At 42.8% G+C, this 20,923-nt stretch overlaps 2 protein-coding genes across 9 annotated transcripts in view; one reads left to right on the forward strand and one right to left on the reverse strand.

The window, feature by feature from the left end:
- The window catches only part of disp1 (dispatched homolog 1 (Drosophila)), a 56,257-nt gene extending 42,379 nt beyond the window's left edge, over positions 1 to 13,878 (forward strand). For 3 of the 6 annotated variants that reach the window (XM_076988236.1, XM_076988238.1, XM_076988235.1), the window contains 6 exons: positions 5,288 to 5,317; positions 6,955 to 7,078; positions 7,216 to 7,343; positions 8,378 to 8,475; positions 8,568 to 8,665; positions 9,020 to 13,875. In XM_076988236.1, the coding sequence (XP_076844351.1) occupies positions 5,288 to 5,317; positions 6,955 to 7,078; positions 7,216 to 7,343; positions 8,378 to 8,475; positions 8,568 to 8,665; positions 9,020 to 12,667 (4,126 nt within the window). In that variant the 3' untranslated portion in view covers positions 12,668 to 13,875. Of the gene's footprint in view, positions 1 to 5,287; positions 5,318 to 6,954; positions 7,079 to 7,215; positions 7,344 to 8,377; positions 8,476 to 8,567; positions 8,666 to 9,019 lie in introns of all 6 variants that reach the window. The other 3 variants (XM_076988237.1, XM_076988234.1, XM_076988233.1) reach the window with 3 other exon arrangements.
- A 986-nt stretch (positions 13,879 to 14,864) lies between these two features.
- On the reverse strand, positions 14,865 to 19,917 carry LOC143489312 (toll-like receptor 5). Of its 3 annotated transcripts, none has more exons than XM_076988239.1 (2): positions 19,755 to 19,917; positions 14,865 to 18,835 (listed from the first exon to the last, which is right to left on the reverse strand). In XM_076988239.1, the coding sequence occupies exons 1-2, from the start codon at positions 19,808 to 19,810 to the stop codon at positions 16,189 to 16,191; spliced, it is 2,703 nt and encodes a 900-aa protein (XP_076844354.1). In that variant the 5' UTR covers positions 19,811 to 19,917; the 3' UTR covers positions 14,865 to 16,188. The 3 variants fall into 3 exon arrangements, with proteins under 3 accessions (XP_076844354.1, XP_076844357.1, XP_076844355.1); XM_076988242.1 differs by lacking the exon at positions 19,755 to 19,917 and adding an exon at positions 19,222 to 19,444; XM_076988240.1 differs by lacking the exon at positions 19,755 to 19,917 and adding an exon at positions 19,254 to 19,443.
- Between the last annotated feature and the right edge of the window lie 1,006 nt (positions 19,918 to 20,923).

The raw sequence follows: 20,923 nt of genomic DNA on the forward strand, positions 1-20,923 counted from the left end.
TTTTTTTTTCATGTTGATGTATTCAGGCAAGTGGAAAAATTCTCAAATCCCTTATATAAAGCTTTTTTTTTTTGGTTTTTGTTACCAGTCAATAATATAGATATGTCTTGGGAAGTTGGTAATATAGACATCTCTTGGACAGCTTGTAAGTGTTTGCTAAGAGGGTTGACATCTAGACTGCATGCCTGGAATCCAAAAACCATATTTCATGACAAAATATGTGGAATGTCCGGCGGCTTCTTCACCACTGTGAACTGGTGGAGTTTGGCTTCAACACTCCTGCTCCTAGCATGTGGACTTGGTCATATTCACTTTGGGATTCTTGCAAGAGAATCTGAAAATAAGTTCTGTGGTAGGATAAAAACTTTTTTATCTGTCATTGGCTAATTTCATCATAAAGTCCCTTAAAGAAACTTGCCATGTCACAGACCCAGAAAGCTTCACAAGCTAAACCAGTAAGAAGGTAACGACCCCCCCCCCCCCCCCCAGCCATAGCTGCTCACCATGTTCTAGATTAATTAACCCATGACCTGTAAATTAATTAACCCATGACCTGTAAGCATTTACATCTTTTGAAGAGTAACATGTCTTTCCAAATGGATGGGAAATTTTAAATGGGAACATGTCCTGGTGAACATGGTGAAGGACTCTTCAGTACTGCATCTGTAGTGTTGGGTAATGGGTAGAGTACACACACCATATTTAATTTGAGAGTGCTTAGCATGCATTAGATGGTCTAATATTCAAAGATTTGCACCATTTCTCAGTCCTTGTTGTTAGTTGGTGACACGGAAAACAAGGGAAAAAACAGGGTAAAAAAATCAAACCTTTGCAGAGGATCATTTAGCCTTGATTTTAGATTCCTTAAGATGAACATCAAACATTATGTACAAAGTCCAACCGCCGTATTCAGCCAAGTCGATGCAGCTTTTGACAACTTTTCAAAAACATGCTTTCTTGTGAAGGCCTGGTGGACAGTGATCTTTCTTGTGAAGGCCTGGTGGACAGTGATCTTTCTCGTGAAGGCCTGGTGGACAGTGATCTTTCTCGTGAAGGCCTGGTGGACAGTGATCTTTCTCATGAAGGCCTGGTGGACAGTGATCTTTCTCGTGAAGGCCTGGTGGACAGTGATCTTTCTCGTGAAGGCCTGGTGGACAGTGATCTTTCTCGTGAAGGCCTCGTGGACAGTGATTTCAATAATCTTTTTAATCTTGTTCTTTTCCACCTCTGAATCCAAAACTCATACATGGCGAGCGACTGACAACACAGACGAGCTATAAATCATCTGATAAATTTCCCTTCTAGCACTGCTGATTCAGCCAGTAAAGCAAATCTGGTTCTCGTTATTTGTTATTGCTTAGAATAAGGGGTACTTGTTGTAGAAGGTTAATCATTGGCTGTGTCTACGTTTCTCCTGATTACACCAAGATGCACTACTAATGGGACTTACCTTGTGCGGGATATGCAGATGCTTCAAAGAGTTGTAAGAACATCTGGTCGTTGTATTAACGTGTCCCCTGAACTTTAAAAGGGATTTATGGCCCCAGAAGTTTCCCTGTGGTGAAACATTCCTGCCAATGGCTTTTGTTCATCTGTGCCTCCCAATACCATGGCAACCACTAATTATAGCATTCCACGGATTCTCTTTAAAGACGAGAAGGATGAAAATTACAGGCACCTCCATCATTTTGGAATAATCCACCAGGATTGATGTCTTGCTGTCAAAATGGCATGGAACATGGTGCTTTCACAGGCGTGTGTGTTGGGGTGAGTGTGTGTGTGTTGGGGTGAGTGTGTGTGTGTTGGCGTGATTGTGTGTGCTAGGGTGAGTGTGTGTGTGTGGGTGAGTGTGTGTGTGTGTGTGTGTGTGTGTGTGTGTGTGTTAGGGTTGTTATGGTATGGTGTGATTGTGTGTTGGGGTGAGTGTGTGTGTGTTGGTGTGATTGTGTGTGTGTGTGTGTGTGTGTGTGTGTGTGTGTGTGTGTGTTGGCGTGATTGTGTGTGCTAGGGTGAGTGTGTGTGTGTGTGTGTGTGTGTGTGTGTGTGTGTTAGGGTTGTTATGGTGTGTGTTAGGATGGGTGGGTGTGTTAGGGTGTGTGTGTAAATGTGCCATATTTTGTCAATTGTGATACACCCCAAACGAAATTTGTCCTCCGCTTTTAACCCATCTGTGCAGTCAGAACACACACACACTAGTGATTACTAGGGGCCTGTAGATCACACTTGCCAAGAGCGGTGGGCAGCCCTAGCCCTGGCGCCCGGGGAGCAGTTGGGGTTAGGTGCCTTGCTCAAGGGCACCTCAGTCATGGCCTGTCTGGGAATCGAACCCATGACCCTCCGGTCACAAGACCAGTTCCCTAACCGCCAGGCCATGACTGCCCCCTATGACTGTGTGTGTGTTTTGGGGTGTGTGTGTGTGTTAGGGTGTGTGTTTTGGGGTGTGTGTGTGTGTTGGGGTGTGTGTGTTTTGGGGTGTGTGTTGGGGTGTGGGTGTGTGTTGGGGGGTGTTTTGGGGTGTGTGTGTGTGTTGGGGTGTGTGTGTGTGTTGGGATGTGTGTGTGTGTTGGGGTGTGTTGGGGTGTGTGGGGGTGGGGTGTGTGTGTTGGGGTGTGTGTGTGTGTGTGTTGGGGTGTGTGTGTGTGTGTGTGTTGGGGTGTGTGTGTGTGTTGGGGTGTGTGTTGGGGTGTGTGTGTGTGTGTGTGTGTTGGGGTGTGTGTGTGTGTGTTGGGGTGTGTGTGTGTGTGAGGGTGTGTGTGTGTGTTGGGGTGTGTGTGTGTTGGTGTGTGTGTGTGTTGGGGTGTGTGTTAACACTGAGTAAGTAAGTATACTCATATGAGGAAACATTAGCTCCTTCCTTCTTGCCATCTGTTGACATCTGTCTGCATCCTGGTTGGAGTTGGAGTTGGAGTTGGAGTTAGATGGCGTGTCTGATTCTCTGAATCAGACTCACACCCACTGAATTTGTATTGTCTGTGCCTCAGAGACACTGATGAAAATCCCAGACTAACATAACAGCTGAGAGTTTGTGTGTGTGTGTGTGTGTGTGTGTGTGTGTGTGTGTGTGTGTGTGTGTGTGTGTGTGTGTGTGTGTCCTGTTCTTCCACTGCTCTGTGCAGGAAACAGTGTAGTGTACTACTGTCTCTAGGGTTAGGGTAGGGTTAGGGTATGGTTAGGGTATGGTTAGAGTAGGGTAGGGTATGGTTAGAGTAGGGTTAGGGTAGGGTTAGAGTAGGGTTAGAGTAGGGTTAGGGTTAGTGTAGGGTAGGGTATGGTTAGAGTAGGGTTAGGTTAGGGTAGGGTAGAGTTAGTGTAGAGTTAATGTGGGTGCATAAATCTTCATTTAAGATATAATTGCAAGTGCTTCAACATTTGTTCTAAAAATATTCAGTGTTGAATATTTTCCTGTTATTAGATGGTTGGGAACTATTGGCTATATTCAGGAATTTTTTTGTTTTTTGTGTTTACTCTCCCCATTAACTGTATGATTTGTCTTTACAAATTGTTATCACAGTGTTCATATTATACACATCATATCATGAAGTTACTGGTAATACTCATCCTTACTGTTAAAGAATGTTTGCCAAATTCAGCTGACAGAGAAATCTTTATGATTTCAACCGTAATGTTTCTTTTCATCTGTCTCTGATGCACATACTGGAATGTTTATCCTTTGTTTAGTGGTACTTCCGATAACATGTGGCTCCTGCTAGCTCATATGGTTCTGTTCCTACCGAGCTCTTCAACTCGTGTAGTGTAATGAATATACACTTGTAATGAATATACACTTACTAGATAATGAGGGATGTCTTTGCTCTCTATTAGTCATAGGGTTATGCAGGAGGTGTCTATTGCCTCTGGGGAATGTCAGACTGAAAAGAATGAACTCTACTATAGAATAAACTAAATTATGAAAATGCGTTTTTCTGAACAGAGACGGAAGCTGTGGGTCTTTGATTTCCTGTTGGTGTGACTCCAAAATAAAACTCTCCCTCTCTCCACCCCTCTTCCCCCTCCCTCTCTCACTCTCTCCACCCCTCTTCCCCCTCCCTCTCTCCACCCCTCTTCCCCCTCCCTCTCTCCACCCCTCTTCCCCCTCCCTCTCTCCACCCCTCTTCCCCCTCCCTCTCTCCACACCTCTTCCCCCTCCCTCTCTCCACCCCTCTTCCCCCTCCCTCTCTCACTCTCTCCACCCCTCTTCCCCCTCCCTCTCTCACTCTCTCCCCCTCCCTCTCTCCCTCTCTCCACCCCTCTTCCCCCTCCCTCTCTCACTCTCTCCCCCTCCCTCTCTCCCTCTCTCCACCCCTCTTCCCCCTCCCTCTCTCACTCTCTCCACACCTCTTCCCCCTCCCTCTCTCCCTCTCTCCACCCCTCTTCCCCCTCCCTCTCTCACTCTCTCCACCCCTCTTCCCCCTCCCTCTCTTACTCTCTCCACCCCTCTTCCCCCTCCCTCTCTCCCTCTCTCCACACCTCTTCCCCCTCCCTCTCTCCCTCTCTCCACCCCTCTTCCCCCTCCCTCTCTCACTCTCCACCCCTCTTCCCCCTCCCTCTCTCCACACCTCTTCCCCCTCCCTCTCTCCCTCTCTCCACCCCTCTTCCCCCTCCCTCTCTCCCTCTCTCCACACCTCTTCCCCCTCCCTCTCTCACTCTCTCCACACCTCTTCCCCCTCCCTCTCTCACTCTCTCCACCCCTCTTCCCCCTCCCTCTCTCACTCTCCACCCCTCTTCCCCCTCCCTCTCTCCACACCTCTTCCCCCTCCCTCTCTCCCTCTCTCCACCCCTCTTCCCCCTCCCTCTCTCCCTCTCTCCACACCTCTTCCCCCTCCCTCTCTCCCTCTCTCCACCCCTCTTCCCCCTCCCTCTCTCCCTCTCTCCACACCTCTTCCCCCTCCCTCTCTCACTCTCTCCACCCCTCTTCCCCCTCCCTCTCTCACTCTCTCCCCCTCCCTCTCTCCCTCTCTCCACCCCTCTTCCCCCTCCCTCTCTTACTCTCTCCACCCCTCTTCCCCCTCCCTCTCTCCCTCTCTCCACCCCTCTTCCCCCTCCCTCTCTCTCCTCTCTCTCTCTCTCCCTCCCTCCCTCTCTCACTCTCTCCACCCCTCTTCCCCCTCCCTCTCTCTCCCTCCCTCCCACTCCCTCTCACTCTCTCCCCCTCCCTCACTCTCTCCTCTCTCTCTCTCTCCCTCCCTCCCTCTCTCTCTCTCTCCACCCCTCTTCCCCCTCCCTCTCTCACTCTCTCCCCCTCCCTCACTCTCTCCCTCTCTCTCTCTACCCCTCCCTTGTCCTCCAGCCCTGCGAGACCGTTTCGTTTCCCCAGAAGGTAAGCTCTGTCAGTTTTGCTTTTTTACCTGTTTAACTTCTCTCTAGTACAACCAAACTCTCTTCATGCTCTTGTGCCGAGGTTAGTGTGTCCCCCCCTTAGGTTAGTGTCCCCCCCCCCTTAGGTTAGTGTGTCCCCCCCTTAGGTTAGTGTCCCCCCCCCTTAGGTTAGTGTGTCCCCCCCTTAGGTTAGTGTGTCCCCCCCTTAGGTTAGTGTGTCCCCCCTTGTCCCCCCCTTAGGTTAGTGTGTCCCCCCCTTAGGTTAGTGTGTCCCCCCTTAGGTTAGTGTGTCCCCCCCCTTAGGTTAGTGTCCCCCCCCCCCCCTTAGGTTAGTGTGTCCCCCCTTAGGTTAGTGTCCCCCCCCCCTTAGGTTAGTGTGTCCCCCCCTTAGGTTAGTGTGTCCCCCCTTGTCCCCCCCTTAGGTTAGTGTGTCCCCCCCTTAGGTTAGTGTGTCCCCCCTTAGGTTAGTGTGTCCCCCCCCTTAGGTTAGTGTCCCCCCCCCCCCCCTTAGGTTAGTGTGTCCCCCCCTTAGGTTAGTGTCCCCCCCCCCTTAGGTTAGTGTGTCCCCCCCTTAGGTTAGTGTGTCCCCCCCTTAGGTTAGTGTGTCCCCCCCTTAGGTTAGTGTGTCCCCCCTTGTCCCCCCCTTAGGTTAGTGTGTCCCCCCCTTTTGTCTCTGCCTGTTGGTTGTTGTTTGCGTGTTATGCATTAGACTTGAGTGAAGTGATTTTATTAGTCCTTTCTAAGCCTGAAACATTAGTCCCATAATTTCTTTCAAACAGCTGTGCTAAGCACATTAGCACCACAGATGTAATACCAGACTCCTCCCCATCATCTCCTATACATCTGAGAACACTGGAGCTAGTTATGCCTCATTTACTACATAGAGCTTAAGGTCATATGTTGAGATAAATCAGAAATACTGCCAGTTATGTAACTGTTAGTGATCATCTAAATCTAAATGCAGTGTATAAATGTACATGTAATGAATTTAAATGCTGTGTATAAATTTAAATGTAGTAAATATAAATCTAAATGCTGTGTATAAATCTAAATGCATTGTATACACCTGCTGCTGGAATCACCAACTTATCAAATAATCACCTAATAGCACTAAATACTTTAACATTGTATTGAGTGTAGACGTCCTTGGGGTTCACAAACCCAAAAATACCAAGCACTTGCACTTTCTCCCTTACAAGGGATTCCCTCACACCAGCCCCGCCCCCTCCCTCACACTAGACCCGCCCCCTCCCTCACACTAGACCCGCCCCCTCCCTCACACTAGACCCGCCCCCTCCCTCACACCAGCCCCGCCCCCTCCCTCACACCAGCCCCGCCCCCTCCCTCACACCAGCCCCGCCCCCTCCCTCACACCAGCCCCGCCCCCTCCCTCACACCAGCCCCGCCCCCTCCCTCACACCAGTCCCGCCCCCTCCCCTCACACCAGTGTGTGAGAAGCCTGAGTGGGTCAAGATGATCATGTCCAGTCAACAAAACTGTTTACTTCATAGTTTAAATTATTTTCAGACTAAATCCACTAAAGCATGCCTTAATTCATTTAGCCTTTCCTGGGTTTTCTTTGTCCTAAATTAAGCATTGACGTGATGGAGACATGACTGTGTCTTTTTGTGCTTTCAGCTATGCGGAGCTGATTGCAGACTGGCCTGTGGTTGTGCTGGGTGTGTGTACAGTGCTCATTGTGATATGTACCTTAGTCGGCATTCTGGTGCCGGATCTGCCCGACTTCTCAGATCCTTTACTGGTAAGACGTGCAATAATATTTGCTCAGACAAATGTAATAATGAGGACGTAGTTGTTGTTATAGCTTTGAAAGATGAAAAATGATGCACCAAAACTCATCTTTTTACTTCCCTTTTGCTTTTTTTGTTTGATTTTTAGGGCTTTGAACCAAGGGGCACTACAATAGGTCAACGACTTGTCACATGGAACAACATGGTGAAGAACACGGGTTATAAAGCAACCTTGGCCAATTACCCCTTTAAATATGCAGATGAGCAGGCCAAAAGGTAACAAAGTCCTTATCCGGCGGAGTGAATGTCCTACTGCGTAATGAGAGATATTAAGCTAATGACATCACAATGAAGCTAATGACATCACAATGAAGCGAATGGTTAGGGCAGTCATTAATGAGAATGGCCTTATCGTCACAGTTCAAAAAGAGGCGTGGCATGTGTGTCCTTTTGTTTGTTCTTTTTTTCACCCCAAGCAGCTCATCTTCCCAGCTGACTCTACTCACTCAGAGTTGCATTAGATCATGCAAGAATCCATATGGGGGAATGAGACGTCAGGTCTCTGTGCGATTCAGCTCTGTCCCAGGACGCAGCTGCTCTTTGGTGGAGACCCTGATTAAAGAGGCGTTCTCTCTGAAGAACTGGATGCAGCTTTTGCTCTGAAGTGCTGTCAGCAGCCCTCTTGCTCACTTCAGTGATGATTGTTTCAGTAGTAAATGTCTTAATTGCAACAATATGATGTTAAAATTTGAATTATTTTTTTATTAGTTAAATTAAACTTAAATTGGGCAGGCATTTGAAACATTCTATTTGTAACAAGACTTTATTTGTCATGTTTTTGACTCATTAATGGCAAAATGACATGAGATTTTTAGAACACAACATTAAACGTCTGCCTCCTGAAAATGGTGAAATCTTTGTAAACACTGCAGATCTTTGCAGTATTCTGTTCACTTTGTAAAAGGAACGGTGAGAGCTAATATTAAAATAAGACAGTTCACTGGTTCTTAGATCTGCTCTTTTCTCTTTATTGTTAGTCTTAATCCTTCCTAATTGGTCGCCGCCTTGCAAGGCCTACTGGCCTGTGGGAAATGCCTGTGACTATTATATACTTATTCTGCCACAGACATAAAGCTTCAGCACCAAATACAGTAGTGTGCTGTAAAATGGCTGAAGTTCATTGTGTATATTCAGAGTTCACAGATGATTGTTTTGGATGTGCCAGTGCAGCAGGGTTAGGGTTAGCCCGTCATGTTTGTCTTTTTACACTGATGCACAGATGTTGATGTTTGAGTTCTTTGATGTTGTAGTCACCAAGCGGACAGGTGGTCTGAGGATCACTACGACCGAGAGAAAAGACAAGCAGAATGGGACTTCAGTAAAGATAGTTTCTTCTGTGATGTACCAGGTAGGAGATGTTTAACCTCATATTATTACATAAATATATATTAAATATAATGTAAGTACTTTTTAAAATAATGCCAAACTCTTTCATAACAGGGGACAGCTACTCTAGAATTGTATTTGCTTCTGCTGAAGGGAAGAACTTGTGGAATATACAAGCTATAAAATCTATGTGCAATTTTGACAATACCAGGGTATGTAATGTCTTTTTTTTTGGTCATTAATGCTTAATTCAGTTTGAAATATGTTTAGGTATTTTCTGAAATTGTCTGACATTTGTTTTTATGGCCATGAAACCTTCTAAAGCATTATAACACAAATCAGTGGCATCATGATTTGCTTTGGGTGAAATGCGTCATTTCAGTTTGTTTCAAAGTGAACTGAACAGACCTTGACCACCCTAAGTATCTGATACCATTCACTTAAAATGAGATAAAACTTGCAATTGAGGTTTTGTTACTCATGGTGTATTGTGCTTGTAACTTGTAAAAAAATATATATTTTAGTTAAATGTAATATTTAAAAATGGCCTGGTGGTGTGTTCTCAGGTTCGCTCACATCCCCATTACTGGAGTTTGTGTCAGCGTACCACCGCTGCCTCCTGTTGCCCTAGCTGGACTCTGGGGAACTACATAGCTGTGCTCACCAACAAGTCATCCTGCCAAAAGATCACAGAGCGAGATGTGTCTCAGACCCTGAAGGTCCTACGATCCTGTGCCAGGTACTATTACAATGGCACCTTGGGTCCTGAGTGTTGGGATATGTCTGCACGCAGGAAGGATCAGCTCAAGTGTGCCAGTGTCCCCAGGAAGTGCACCAAACACAATGCTGTATATCACATTCTTCACTTCTTAGTGGACAAAGATTTTCTCAACCCAAAGTTGATGGATTTCCTTCCACCTGCTCTCAAGTACAGTATGTTGTTTTCTCCCACGGAGAAAGGAGAAAGTATGATGAATATTTACCTGGACAACTTTGAGAACTGGAACTCCTCAGATGGTGTCACTACTGTTGCTGGCATAGAGTTTGGCATCAAACATAATTTGTTCCAGGAATACCTTCTTACAGATACTGTGTATCCTGCAATAGCAATTGTGATTGTGATAGTAGTTATGTGTATATACACAAAATCAATTTTTATCACTATAATGACCATGTTTGCCATTATCAGCTCCCTAATTGTATCATATGTCCTTTATCGCGTGGTTTTCAACTTTGAATTTTTCCCTTTCATGAATCTCACAGCACTAATTATTCTTGTTGGAATTGGTGCTGATGATGCCTTTGTGTTGTGTGATGTCTGGAACTACACAAAAATTGACAAGCCAAACTCTGAGCTCTCTGAAACGGTGAACATCACACTTCAGCATGCAGCTTTGTCGATGTTTGTAACTAGCTTCACCACAGCTGCGGCCTTCTATGCTAATTACGTCAGCAACATTACAGCCATCCGCTGCTTTGGTGTCTATGCTGGCACAGCCATCTTGGTCAATTATGTCCTGATGGTAACCTGGCTGCCAGCTGTAGTGGTGCTGCATGAGCGATATTTGCTGAATCTCTTCATGTGCTTCAGGTCACCACATCATCATACCTCCAGCACCACACAGTCCTTTCTCACAGTCCTGTATCAGAAGGTCAACAAGTGCTTGTTTGCTATTTCAGAGACCTCCCGCATGTTTTTTGAGAAAGTTCTGCCGTGCGTCGTACTGAAGCTGCGTTACTTGTGGCTCTTCTGGTTTCTGGCCATCACAGCTGCTGGTGCGTATATCGTCTGTGTCAATCCTAAAATGAAATTGCCTTCCTTGGAGCTGTCAGAATTTCAGGTGTTTCGCTCCACGCATCCCTTTGAACGTTATGATGCGGAATACAAAAAACTGTTCATGTTTGAGCGTGTGCACCATGGGGAAGATCTTCACATGCCAATCACCATTATATGGGGTGTTACTCCAGTAGACAATGGAGATCCCCTGAACCCCAAAAATAAAGGCAAACTGACGCTTGATACTAGCTTTAACATTGCCAGCCCTGACAGCCAAGTATGGATTCTCAACTTCTGTCAGAAGTTGAGGAACCAAAGCTTTGTATTCCAATCTGATGAACAAGACTTCACCAGCTGCTTTATGGAGACTTTCAAGCAGTGGATGGAGAACCAGGACTGTGACGAGGCCCGCGTCTACCCATGTTGCAGTCAGTCAACATTCCCTTACAAACAGGATGTATTTGAGTTGTGCATCAAGAGGGCCATTATGGAGTTGGATCGCAGCACAATCTACCATTTGGACAGCAAGACACCCGGGCCAAGATTTGACATTAATGATACAATTCGTGCCATTGTGCTTGAATTTCAGAGTACTTATCACTTTACGCTAGCATATGAGAAAATGCACCAGTTTTACCGTGAGGTGGATGCCTGGATCCAGGAGGAGTTGAAGAACGCCCCAGACGGGTTGAGCTATGGTTGGTTTGTAAGCAACTTGGAGTTCTTTGACCTACAGGACAGCCTATCAGATGGTTCTCTTATTGCCATGGCACTGTCAGTGGTGGTTGCTTTCAGTGTTATGCTTCTGACAACCTGGAACGTAATCATTAGTATTTATGCCATCATCTCAATTGCTGGGACCATTTTTGTTACTGTGGGGTCATTGGTGCTTCTGGGTTGGGAATTGAACGTATTAGAATCTGTGACCATCTCGGTGGCTGTAGGACTTTCTGTGGACTTTGCAGTGCATTATGGGGTAGCATATCGCCTCGCTCCAGAACCTGATAGGGAGGGTAAAGTCATTTTCTCCCTGAGCAGGATGGGCTCGGCCATTGCTATGGCTGCACTTACCACCTTTGTTGCTGGAGCAATGATGATGCCATCAACAGTATTGGCCTACACTCAGCTAGGCACGTTTCTCATGTTAATTATGTGCATCAGTTGGGCCTTTGCTACATTTTTCTTCCAGTGTATGTGTCGGTGTCTTGGTCCTCAGGGCACGTGTGGACAGATCCCCACTCCTAAGACGCTTCAGTGTCATGCTTTTGAAGAAGATATATCCAACTCCACTTCCAGCCATGGCCAAGCAAAACACTGCCAGTCAAGCAAGTATCAGTCAGATACCAGGAGACAGGAGGTTGAATATGAACTTCAGCCTTTGGCATCAAATGTTAGAAATAGTGAAAGGAAGGAGGACCAGGAAGCATGTGCTCAGCTACCCAATGGGAGTGTCGGCCAACACCCACTCTGCTTTCCACCTAAAAACCAAAGTGAGCCTGACAGGGAAGACGTTGAGACTGACAATAATGCTCCAAGCACAGATCCTGCAAATTTGAATCTGTACTCGTATAATGCTGCCTGCACCTGTGGGGATTCTCAACACATAATGACCACACAGTGGACCCTTCGCCATCCATGTGTTCAGGCTAGAGTCTCCCCATGTTCAGCTTCCCAGTTTCATTTAAGAGGTCATGTAGCCAAAGGTCAGAGTATCTTCTCCACACTCGATGCAGTGCGTATGGCCAACTGTCGCATGAACTGTGTCCAGTGTGCAGCTGTCCGCTTTCACCAGTGTTCCCAGCCTCAAAGCTCAGTACCAGCAACCCTTAAATGCCATGGCTGCTACCTTCAGGGATACAGTGTGCACACCTCACATCTCCAGTCGCAGTCTTGTCTACCTGATTCTTCAGGAGATTTGTCTCCATTACCTAGCCCTAACCCTAGCCCTAACCCTAGCCCTTGTAACCCCAGTCTCTCTTCTTCTGAGGGCATAAAATCTCCATCTTGCATGCAGTTCCCCGCAGTTCAGTGCTGCACAATACCTCAAACACCCAGAGACTGCATGACTAGTAATGAAATGCAGATGTCCAGGGATAAAACAAAGAATCCCATGACATGTAACCACATAAACATGACAAAGGACACTTCAGTTTCTGGGCAGTGCCACCATGACAAGCTTTTGACTGTTCCTACAGCTTTGGACAGAAGTGTCCAATACAAACGGCATCACAGAGACACAAATGAGAAGGCTAACTCTACAAATGAGAAGGCTAACTCTACAATTGAGAAGGCTAACTCTACAAATGAAAAATCCAGCTACTTAAAAAGGACGTTGAAAGTGAAGTGCAACTCAGTGGAATTTCAAAAGCCAAATGCTGAAGTTAATGTTCCAGCACTTGATCATAATTCACAGCAGTCATCAGAAAGTTTATGTTGAAGGTTTGAATGAAAAGGAACATGAGAAACAATAGATTTTATGAGAGTATACAGAAATTATTTTATGAAGCCATGTGTGGTGTTCCTCAAATTAAATATGCAAAATTACATAATTTGCCTACTGTCTTTTCTGTTGTATTCCAGTCACTGTATTTTTAAATGGTTCTCTGTGACCATCGACTTACATTTTGCTCTCAAATGCAGAGAACCTGGATTTCTTTAATTCGGATAATGCAGCTTTCTGCATTACATCCATCAGTATCACAGTACTATAGTACCATCAAATGTAATACTGGCTGCTTTATACAAAACACCTGTCTTAGAAAAAATTTAATATTTAGAGTCCAGTTGATCTGTTGCACAGTGCAGTTTATGCAGGTCATTTTGAGCAGTTTATCATCTTGATCAACTCTGCTGGGTCAAGTGCATCATTAACTCTGTACTGTAGACAGTGTAGCACCTGTAGTGTGACTTCCAAACACTGAAAGATCGTCTCCAAGCTCATCTGGGTCTTGTACGGCTGAGCAGCTCATTTCAAACTCAACACAAAGCAATAAGACTGTCAGCTTTTTGAGAAGTTAATCATCTTTATTTATATAGCACCTTTCATACATAGTGTACATGCAACTCAAAGTGCTTTAGTTCAGTCTCGTTGGGTACAAGATGTTATATTCCTCTCTTCAGGACCAAATGTGTGTTTTCATATCAATATACTCTTGGAATTATGAGTGATTGGAGCAGCCCATAATACTATTTGGAGGGCCCAAATTGCTTTTATTTATTTGTTTTAAGTATAAGGGCAGGCACATAATTCCACTTTGGTTTCCAGAAGCAGCAAAGTAGAGAATAGATTAATGTTAAAAATTTATTAATTCAGTGTTTCAGGCGTCTGTCCACCGTGGCATTTTACTAGACAGGCTTAAGTTCTTACCTGGTTTTAAACTTTTCATCATGTCATTACTAATGTCATATGTGTCCAGGACTAAAAAGTGCAATAAGGTGTATGTGGTATGATTTTGAGTGCATACCACCTCTTTGACTTGTAATAATGTTTTTCAATTTTACACCGATGATGCACATTTTGGGCAGTTTGAAGGTGTGGTCACGGACTGGTGTGGTCATAAAGGTCTAGTTGACCAGGACATCCTTGTTTAATTATGATGAAGCAAAAGTACTGATGTTTTTTATTTTTACCTTCATTTATAACTCTTTTCAGTAAAACCAAAATGTATGAATTTTATTATTAAATTAAAAATTTTTATTATTCATTATTAAATTATTTAAAGCAATTTACATTGATATTTTTCTTTCATGTAAACTATTATATATATACTATATATATATTGTTTACATGAATATATACTAGATAAAGTGCCTGTTGGTACATTCATGAGCAAATCTGTTGGCAGTAGCATTTCTGTTACCAACCACAAGAGGGCAACCTATGACAATCTTATTGCTGTTGAACCTCAACTAGTGTGCTGATGGAAATAGGCCTTTAAATACCTTTAAAAAATTTTTTTTACCTGTGTCATAATAATAATAATTATTATTATTTGAAGGACACAATGGTAAGGTTAAATATACAGATCCAAGTCCCTTATTATGTACCACTGTCATAACCTCTAGAGTTCAAGATACCATGTTAAATATAATTTTGTAGACTCACCTCCTGTGGATACATTTAACCTGCTTGCACTTACTGACACGGAGGTATCAGTGAAATTGCTGATACTGTCCCAGTAGATTGGAAAGTTTAACTGTAGAAAGAGAGCATACATAGTCCAGTAGGTCTGAGGGATAATTTTTATCATTGTTTTTAGTGGGAACATTTTATCAGCTCAGACTAATGCTTCGGGAATTTACTAAAGGCTTGATGTAGTGGGTAAGGCTTGCATAAGAGATTAGCTAACACTAACCTTTGACCTGACTCCTATGGTTCTCTAAATAGAGAGTGCTCATACAAGTGCAGGTATGATTCACTACATCCACATAGTCTATTTCTGGTTAACCCTTACCGTCTGAGGGTTAGGGTTTGGGTGTTTAGGGTTAACCCTTACCCAGTCTGTAGAGGTTTTGGGTGTTTAGGGTTAACCCTTACCCAGTCTGTAGAGAGTTAGGGTTTGGGTGTTTAGGGTTAACCCTTACCCAGTCTGTAGAGGGTTAGGGTTTGGGTGGATTTTTTTTTGGGGGGGGGGTCTCCTCTGAGCTTCTCTTTCCTCCCCCGTCTTAGTTATTGTCATATGTTTGTATATAGTGTAAATATGAAGCAAGTCTACTGGTGGTTGGGAGTGACTGCCATTTTTGGCAGAATTTGGTTTGCTTAGGTAAGGGAGTCTGTAGTTTTGTGTCTTTTGAATTTTTTTGTCTTCTGACTAAACAATAAAAATTAAAGCAATTGGAGATGTAGATAGTATAATCACCTATTATGATTATAGATCACTGTTAAGACTTTCATATTGGTTACAATTATATATGCAAGTATATTTAAAATTCAAATTTATCTTTAGTTTTCCTATTACTTCAGTTTATCTATTTAAGTGTGGGTGTTATTGTCTACTTCCTGTTGTGCTTCCTGGAGTTGTAGTAATAATCAGTATTACCCATTGTTTTAGGGTCACGTGTTGCGCCTTTTGCCCTGAGGAAATGTTGCCTCTGCTTTTTCAGGACTAAGAGGATATTATCTAAGACAGGAAGAGACAGCTAACCAGTGAAAGTGCTGAGCAGAAGTGTTATGAGCTAATATCTGCGTGCAGCAGAAGCATTCTGAGTGATGATTGGTTCATGTTCTTTTATTTACATATATCATCTAACGTCCCTTCGCCTGTCGTAATAGGGACCTTACTTCACTCAAATCAACGCAATGAAACCAGTTTTGACCACTTTAGCTTGTTACATCTGGTTAATACTGTGTGGGTTTTGCACTCTGTCTACCCTGAAGACATTTGTGTAAATGCAGTTGCACATCCTCAAACGTTTATGCTGTTGTGCGGTAAATGAAGCCCTAGATTAAAGCTGTTTCTGGGTAATATTGAGTGGAAATAATAGGAAGTATGACTCAATTATTTAGACTTCAAATCTCAAAGCAGTTTGCCTGAAATAGCAAAAAGATTATATAATGAGTCAAAAACCTTTTAACTAAAGGACAGTTTAATAACAAGTGAAACCTAAAGTGATGCACTTTATTGATTTACAAGGGATTTCTAGGGTTGGGGTTCTCATAATAATTTGATTTTTAATGTTAAAAGTATAGTTGTCGAATTAAAAAAATGTTTAAGTTTTTGAATGCTGTTTGCAAATTAGTAATTTTATTGTAATCATTAAAAAAACCAACATGAATAAGGTTAACTGCAATCAAGACTTGACCAAAGATGTACTATTCATTAACAAACATTACTACTACATACATATAGACTACTATAACTATACACACACACACACACACACACACACACACACACATAAATGATTTCTGCTGTTTGTAATAATTATCACTGACTCACTGATGCAAGTTCCATTGGATTACATAGCAGTAACTGCTTCTTGATGTGGTGCATTGTGGGTTGTTTCAACATTTTTTCTCTCTTTTTTTACCTTTGTGTCTTTAAGAACAGTCTGTGTAAGATGGTTGAAGAACCATTCTATGTCTTGGTTATCATCTGGCCATCTGAGATATCTCCTGGTCTGAACGTAGGTTCTGATGGCTTCGTACTTCATTAACCTGTATTGTGGTATATCTTCCACAAGAAGCACCACCAAGACATCTCGTACCTCCTCCAGCATTTTGCTCTGGGCCAGAGTGAAGGCCTCTAAGCACCAGCCGTCCTTCAAGAACTCTCTGGATACCACACACAATGTTTTCTTACTTTTCCAGACCGCGCTATGCATGTTGGATAAGTGGTCTTCCCCTGGCATGAAGTCTCGTGCCTCAAAACAGCAGCGGAATTTATTCTGATCTGAGAACTGTGTGTCTAGGTTCTTCAGTAGTACATTCTCCACCCATCTGAAGTCTTTTGAGCTGAAGCACAGATAGATGTCGTACATGAAGCCATCATTACCCGGTAATGTTTTATCTCCCTCCACAAATGTGATGATCACCTTTCTGTAAAGCTTGAAACACCAGCCACGCATTCGGATATAAAGGACGGCTCCAGTGGTGGTACACACGACAAGGATCATGCAGCAAATGAAAAATGTGAGCCTTAGATTCTCAGCATTCACCTCGTCCTCCTCATCTTCACACAGTACAGATTGCACAAGAGGAATGCCGTGCTGTTCTTCAGGAAAGTCACACGTCAAACCCTCAACAGGCGTATAAAATGTCACATTTGTCTGATTTATCCATAATTGAAAGTCCCTGAGACCGCAATCACAAATGAAACGGTTCCTGTACAAACTGATTATGGTGACGGTACTAAAGACACGTGGGTCAATGGATCCAAGGTGATTGTAGGCCAGGTTCAGTACTCTCAGACTTTGAGGAAATATTCCATTTGGTAAATGGGTCAAGGAGTTGAAAGATAAATCTAAGAAGTATAAAGAAATGAGTCCCTTAAAAATATCTTTAGGGAGTGAAGACATATAGTTTTCCTGAAGAGAAAGTTCTTGTAACTGGTGAAGATTGTCAAACACATCGAGACACATTCCTTCTGACCAGATGTTGTGCAAGCCTGTCACAGACAGATCAAGAACTTGTAAACTGTTTGAAGGTGGCACTACATAGTTCCTATTATGTTTACACCATGAAAAAACATTTCCTTCAATGAAGACCTTTTCAATTCTAGGAAAATCCACTTGTATACTATATAGTTCCTCAGCATTCTGTAATCTGTTAAACCCCAAATACATTTCGGTGGCATTTTTTGCAATGCTTGGAAGATTAATTAATGATTTAATTTTGTTGTTAACCAAGATAAGCACTTTAAGGCTGGGCAGCGTTGCCATTTCATAGACATTATGTAAGGAATTTTCTGTGAGGTTCAAGCAAAGCAGATTTTGCAGACCATTAAATGATTTTGGCATAAGCAATCTTATATTATTGTAAGATAAATCAAGAATTTCAAGGTTCGGTAAATTGTCAAATGTTGTAGAATAAATTTTATCGAGGAGGTTATATGACAGGTTAAGCATCTTTAAATGTGGCACTCCTAAAAAGGCATTTGTTTCAATATAGTTGATTGAATTAGAGGCCACTGAGATTTGTTCCAAATCTTGCAAATAACTAAACAATGAATTTGACAAAGCAAAAATATGAGCTCCAGACAGATCCAACATTGTAATGCCACTGTTTGCCAGTTCCCTGAAGGTATTTTTTTGTGGGTCTTTCATATTTTGGTACCACACTGATTTACCCATGCCAGCACTTTTTTTAAGAATGAGATTGTGAATTTTGGTTCCACTGATTGCTTTAAAGAACAGTTCGGCGATGTCGACACTGAAGGTGTTGTGAGACAGATCAAGCACAGTCATAGACATGTTCCTGAACGGGTTTCCACACTTGGCCCATTCAGGCCAAAACGAATTCATGTCATGCATTTTGATCTCTGTTAATTTAAGAAGCGTAAAATGTTTGCCTTGAAAACCAAACAAATCTGCCTCACATATGCTGTTAATCCAGTTACGCGAGAGGTCCAGCACATGGAATTTGCTCATGTTGAAGAAGAAAAGGCCAGGCTGGATTTTTCGGATTTCGTTATCATATAGTACAAGTTTCTCCAGAGACACCAGTGGTCTCAGGTAGTCACCCGAGAGAATAGAGCCATTTAAATTACACTGTGTAAGAATAAGTGTTTGAAGCTTCAATAATCCATTGAGTGCTCCTGTCTCCATTTGTAGGAAGTGATTGAAGCTCAGATCCAGCTTGGTGAGATTGGACAGTCTGCTGAATGCATTGTTCTTTAACAAAAGTCTTGTTTCTTGCTGCTGCAGGATAATGACTTGGAGACCTTCTAAACCAAAGAAGGATTTCTCACCTATTTCACTAATATTATTTAAACTTAAATCCACATAAGTTACATAATCAGGTAGACCTGGCACATGATGAAGATGCCTCCAGCCACAGTAGGCTCCATCTCCTCGTATAATGCACACTGAAGCACCTTCTGCAAGCAGCAGACAAATCCAGAGATGATGAAGGAGCAGAGTGAAGCTGGTTGACATGTTGATACTCCTGGAAAGAAATGGAAGCTCACATTGAAACCTGGTTGCCCTGTGAATTACTTGTGCATGTCAGATACTAACAGTTACCCAGGTACAGATACAGGTACGAGAACAGCTGTATGAATAGCAGCTTAAATCAGCATAGCCTGTATTTGTTTGTTTGCATGTTTGTGTAGATTTTGATATGACTAAAATAATTCCTGGTTTTCAGAATCCCTTTGATGGTCTAAAAATCTGCATATACTAGCCAGCGTTTAACTACATCAAATAAGGATTGTTTGTTCTGTAATGTCCCAACATCAAACTAAAAAGATTACTAAACTATGCTAAACACTATACCAAACAGGGTTAGGGTTGCAATATCTACATTCAAATTGTAATGTACAGGTAGCACACCTCTTTGGAAGTTCAGGTAGGTTAGTTCTTACCAAGCTAGTTGCTGTTCTCCTCAACAGTCTACTAAGCTTTGCTTTTACTGGTTGTAAGAAAAATGTTGCCAGTTGTTCTTAATAAGTCATAACTGATAACCGTGAGATACACATGAGGCTTCCAGAGATAGATTTAGATTCCTTTTGGCTGTGTTTGGTTTTGTTGGGTATATGTGCTCCAACATTGTGAAATCCTCCTCCCCACCATGGCTATTCGTTTTTTTTTTTTTTTTTTTTGCTTACACATGTTTCGCAATGGCCTTTTGTAACACGATATCTGGGGTGCTTACAACGGCAAAGTATTTTATTAAAGTCGGTCAAAATCATCATCATCAATCATGTTTTGTTAATTTGACATCTGAATTGCAAATGATTCTTGCGGTTTCTAAGGGGATTGTTTTCTTTGATGTCACCTGTTGAGCCGATCAGTCTGTTTTAAAACCCACGTAGCTGTCGACCATTGGGCTGCATGTCAAGCTCTCCTCGTGCAGGAAAACTTACTTCAAAACAGGAGATTTTCCTCTTAACTGGAATCGATTCCTTAAAGTTCCGCCCATATGAGTAAACCCACTGGCCCATGTCCAGGCAATGTGCAAATTTTATTGAACGTCTCCGTAACGTAGCAACACGAGACACGAAGCAAATGATATTTACTCATGGTAGGTTTGTGGAATTAGGACCAGCTGCTGAAGACGTCAGGAGTAAAGAGAACAGAATGAACAATGCCTGTCCCAAAGTGAGCAAGTAGTTCAAACGTAGTTTGGACTTGCAGAAAATTTGTGACATTGGATAAGTGACATAGTGACTTATACCCATGATTAATTCAATTTAACATGAGCTAAAAAAATTATAACAACTCATGAGTTGTTACGAACTCTCATAAGCATTTAACAAAAAGCCTGTAGTACCCAGAGACAAAAAACGCTGGTCATTCCTAAAGTGTAAAAAAGAAAAATGTGTAGAACACATGCAGCTCTGCAAACAGTAATTGCTAATCAATGTTTACTTCCCCAGTTTGCTAAACAATAGTCAATAACAGACCTAATCAATGTTTGTTTCCCCTTTTTGCTAATCAATAGTCAATTACAGCCCTAATCAATAATGTTTACTTCCCTTTTTTGCTAATCAATAGTCAATTACAGCCCTAATCAGTTATGTTTACTTCCCCTTTTTTGCTAATCAATAGTCAATAACAGCCCAAATCAGTTATGTTTACTTCCCCTTTTTGCTAATCAAGTCAATAACAGCCCTAATCAATGTTGATTTCCCCTTTTTGCTAATCAATAGTCAATTACAGCCCTAATCAGTTATGTTTACTTCCCCTTTTTTGCTAATCAATAGTCAATAACTGCCTTAATCAAAATGTTTGTCCCCTTTTTATTCCGTACCACTGTGACTGGAATTTCCACAACCACAATTTCCACAAACTGTCCATTAAAAATACTGAAATTAGGTTGACTGGTCAGAGCAAAATGCTGCATCATCAGTTGTAAAAAATGTTAAATGCATATATGAAGTCTAAAACTGTTTGAATTTTCCATCTAAGATGTTTTGCCATTTTACATGTGGCCACATGCTAAATGATCACAAATTAGAAAGAGTAGAGCAGTAGGCTCTTTCAGTATGCAAGTGTGCAGTATACACAACCTCCTATGTCTACCATCTTACCA

The sequence above is a fragment of the Brachyhypopomus gauderio genome, unplaced genomic scaffold (assembly GCF_052324685.1).
Source record: "Brachyhypopomus gauderio isolate BG-103 unplaced genomic scaffold, BGAUD_0.2 sc60, whole genome shotgun sequence".
NCBI lineage: Eukaryota > Metazoa > Chordata > Actinopteri > Gymnotiformes > Hypopomidae > Brachyhypopomus > Brachyhypopomus gauderio.

Bases quoted from the DNA above. Each gene is read 5' to 3' on its own strand.
- LOC143489312 (XM_076988239.1), bottom strand. From the start codon at position 19,810: ATGGGCGGAACTTTAAGGAATCGATTCCAGTTAAGAGGAAAATCTCCT. The intron at 18,836-19,754 runs GTAAGTTTTCCT...ATTTCTTTCCAG, and splicing joins GGAAAATCTCCTGTTTTGAA to GAGTATCAACATGTCAACCA.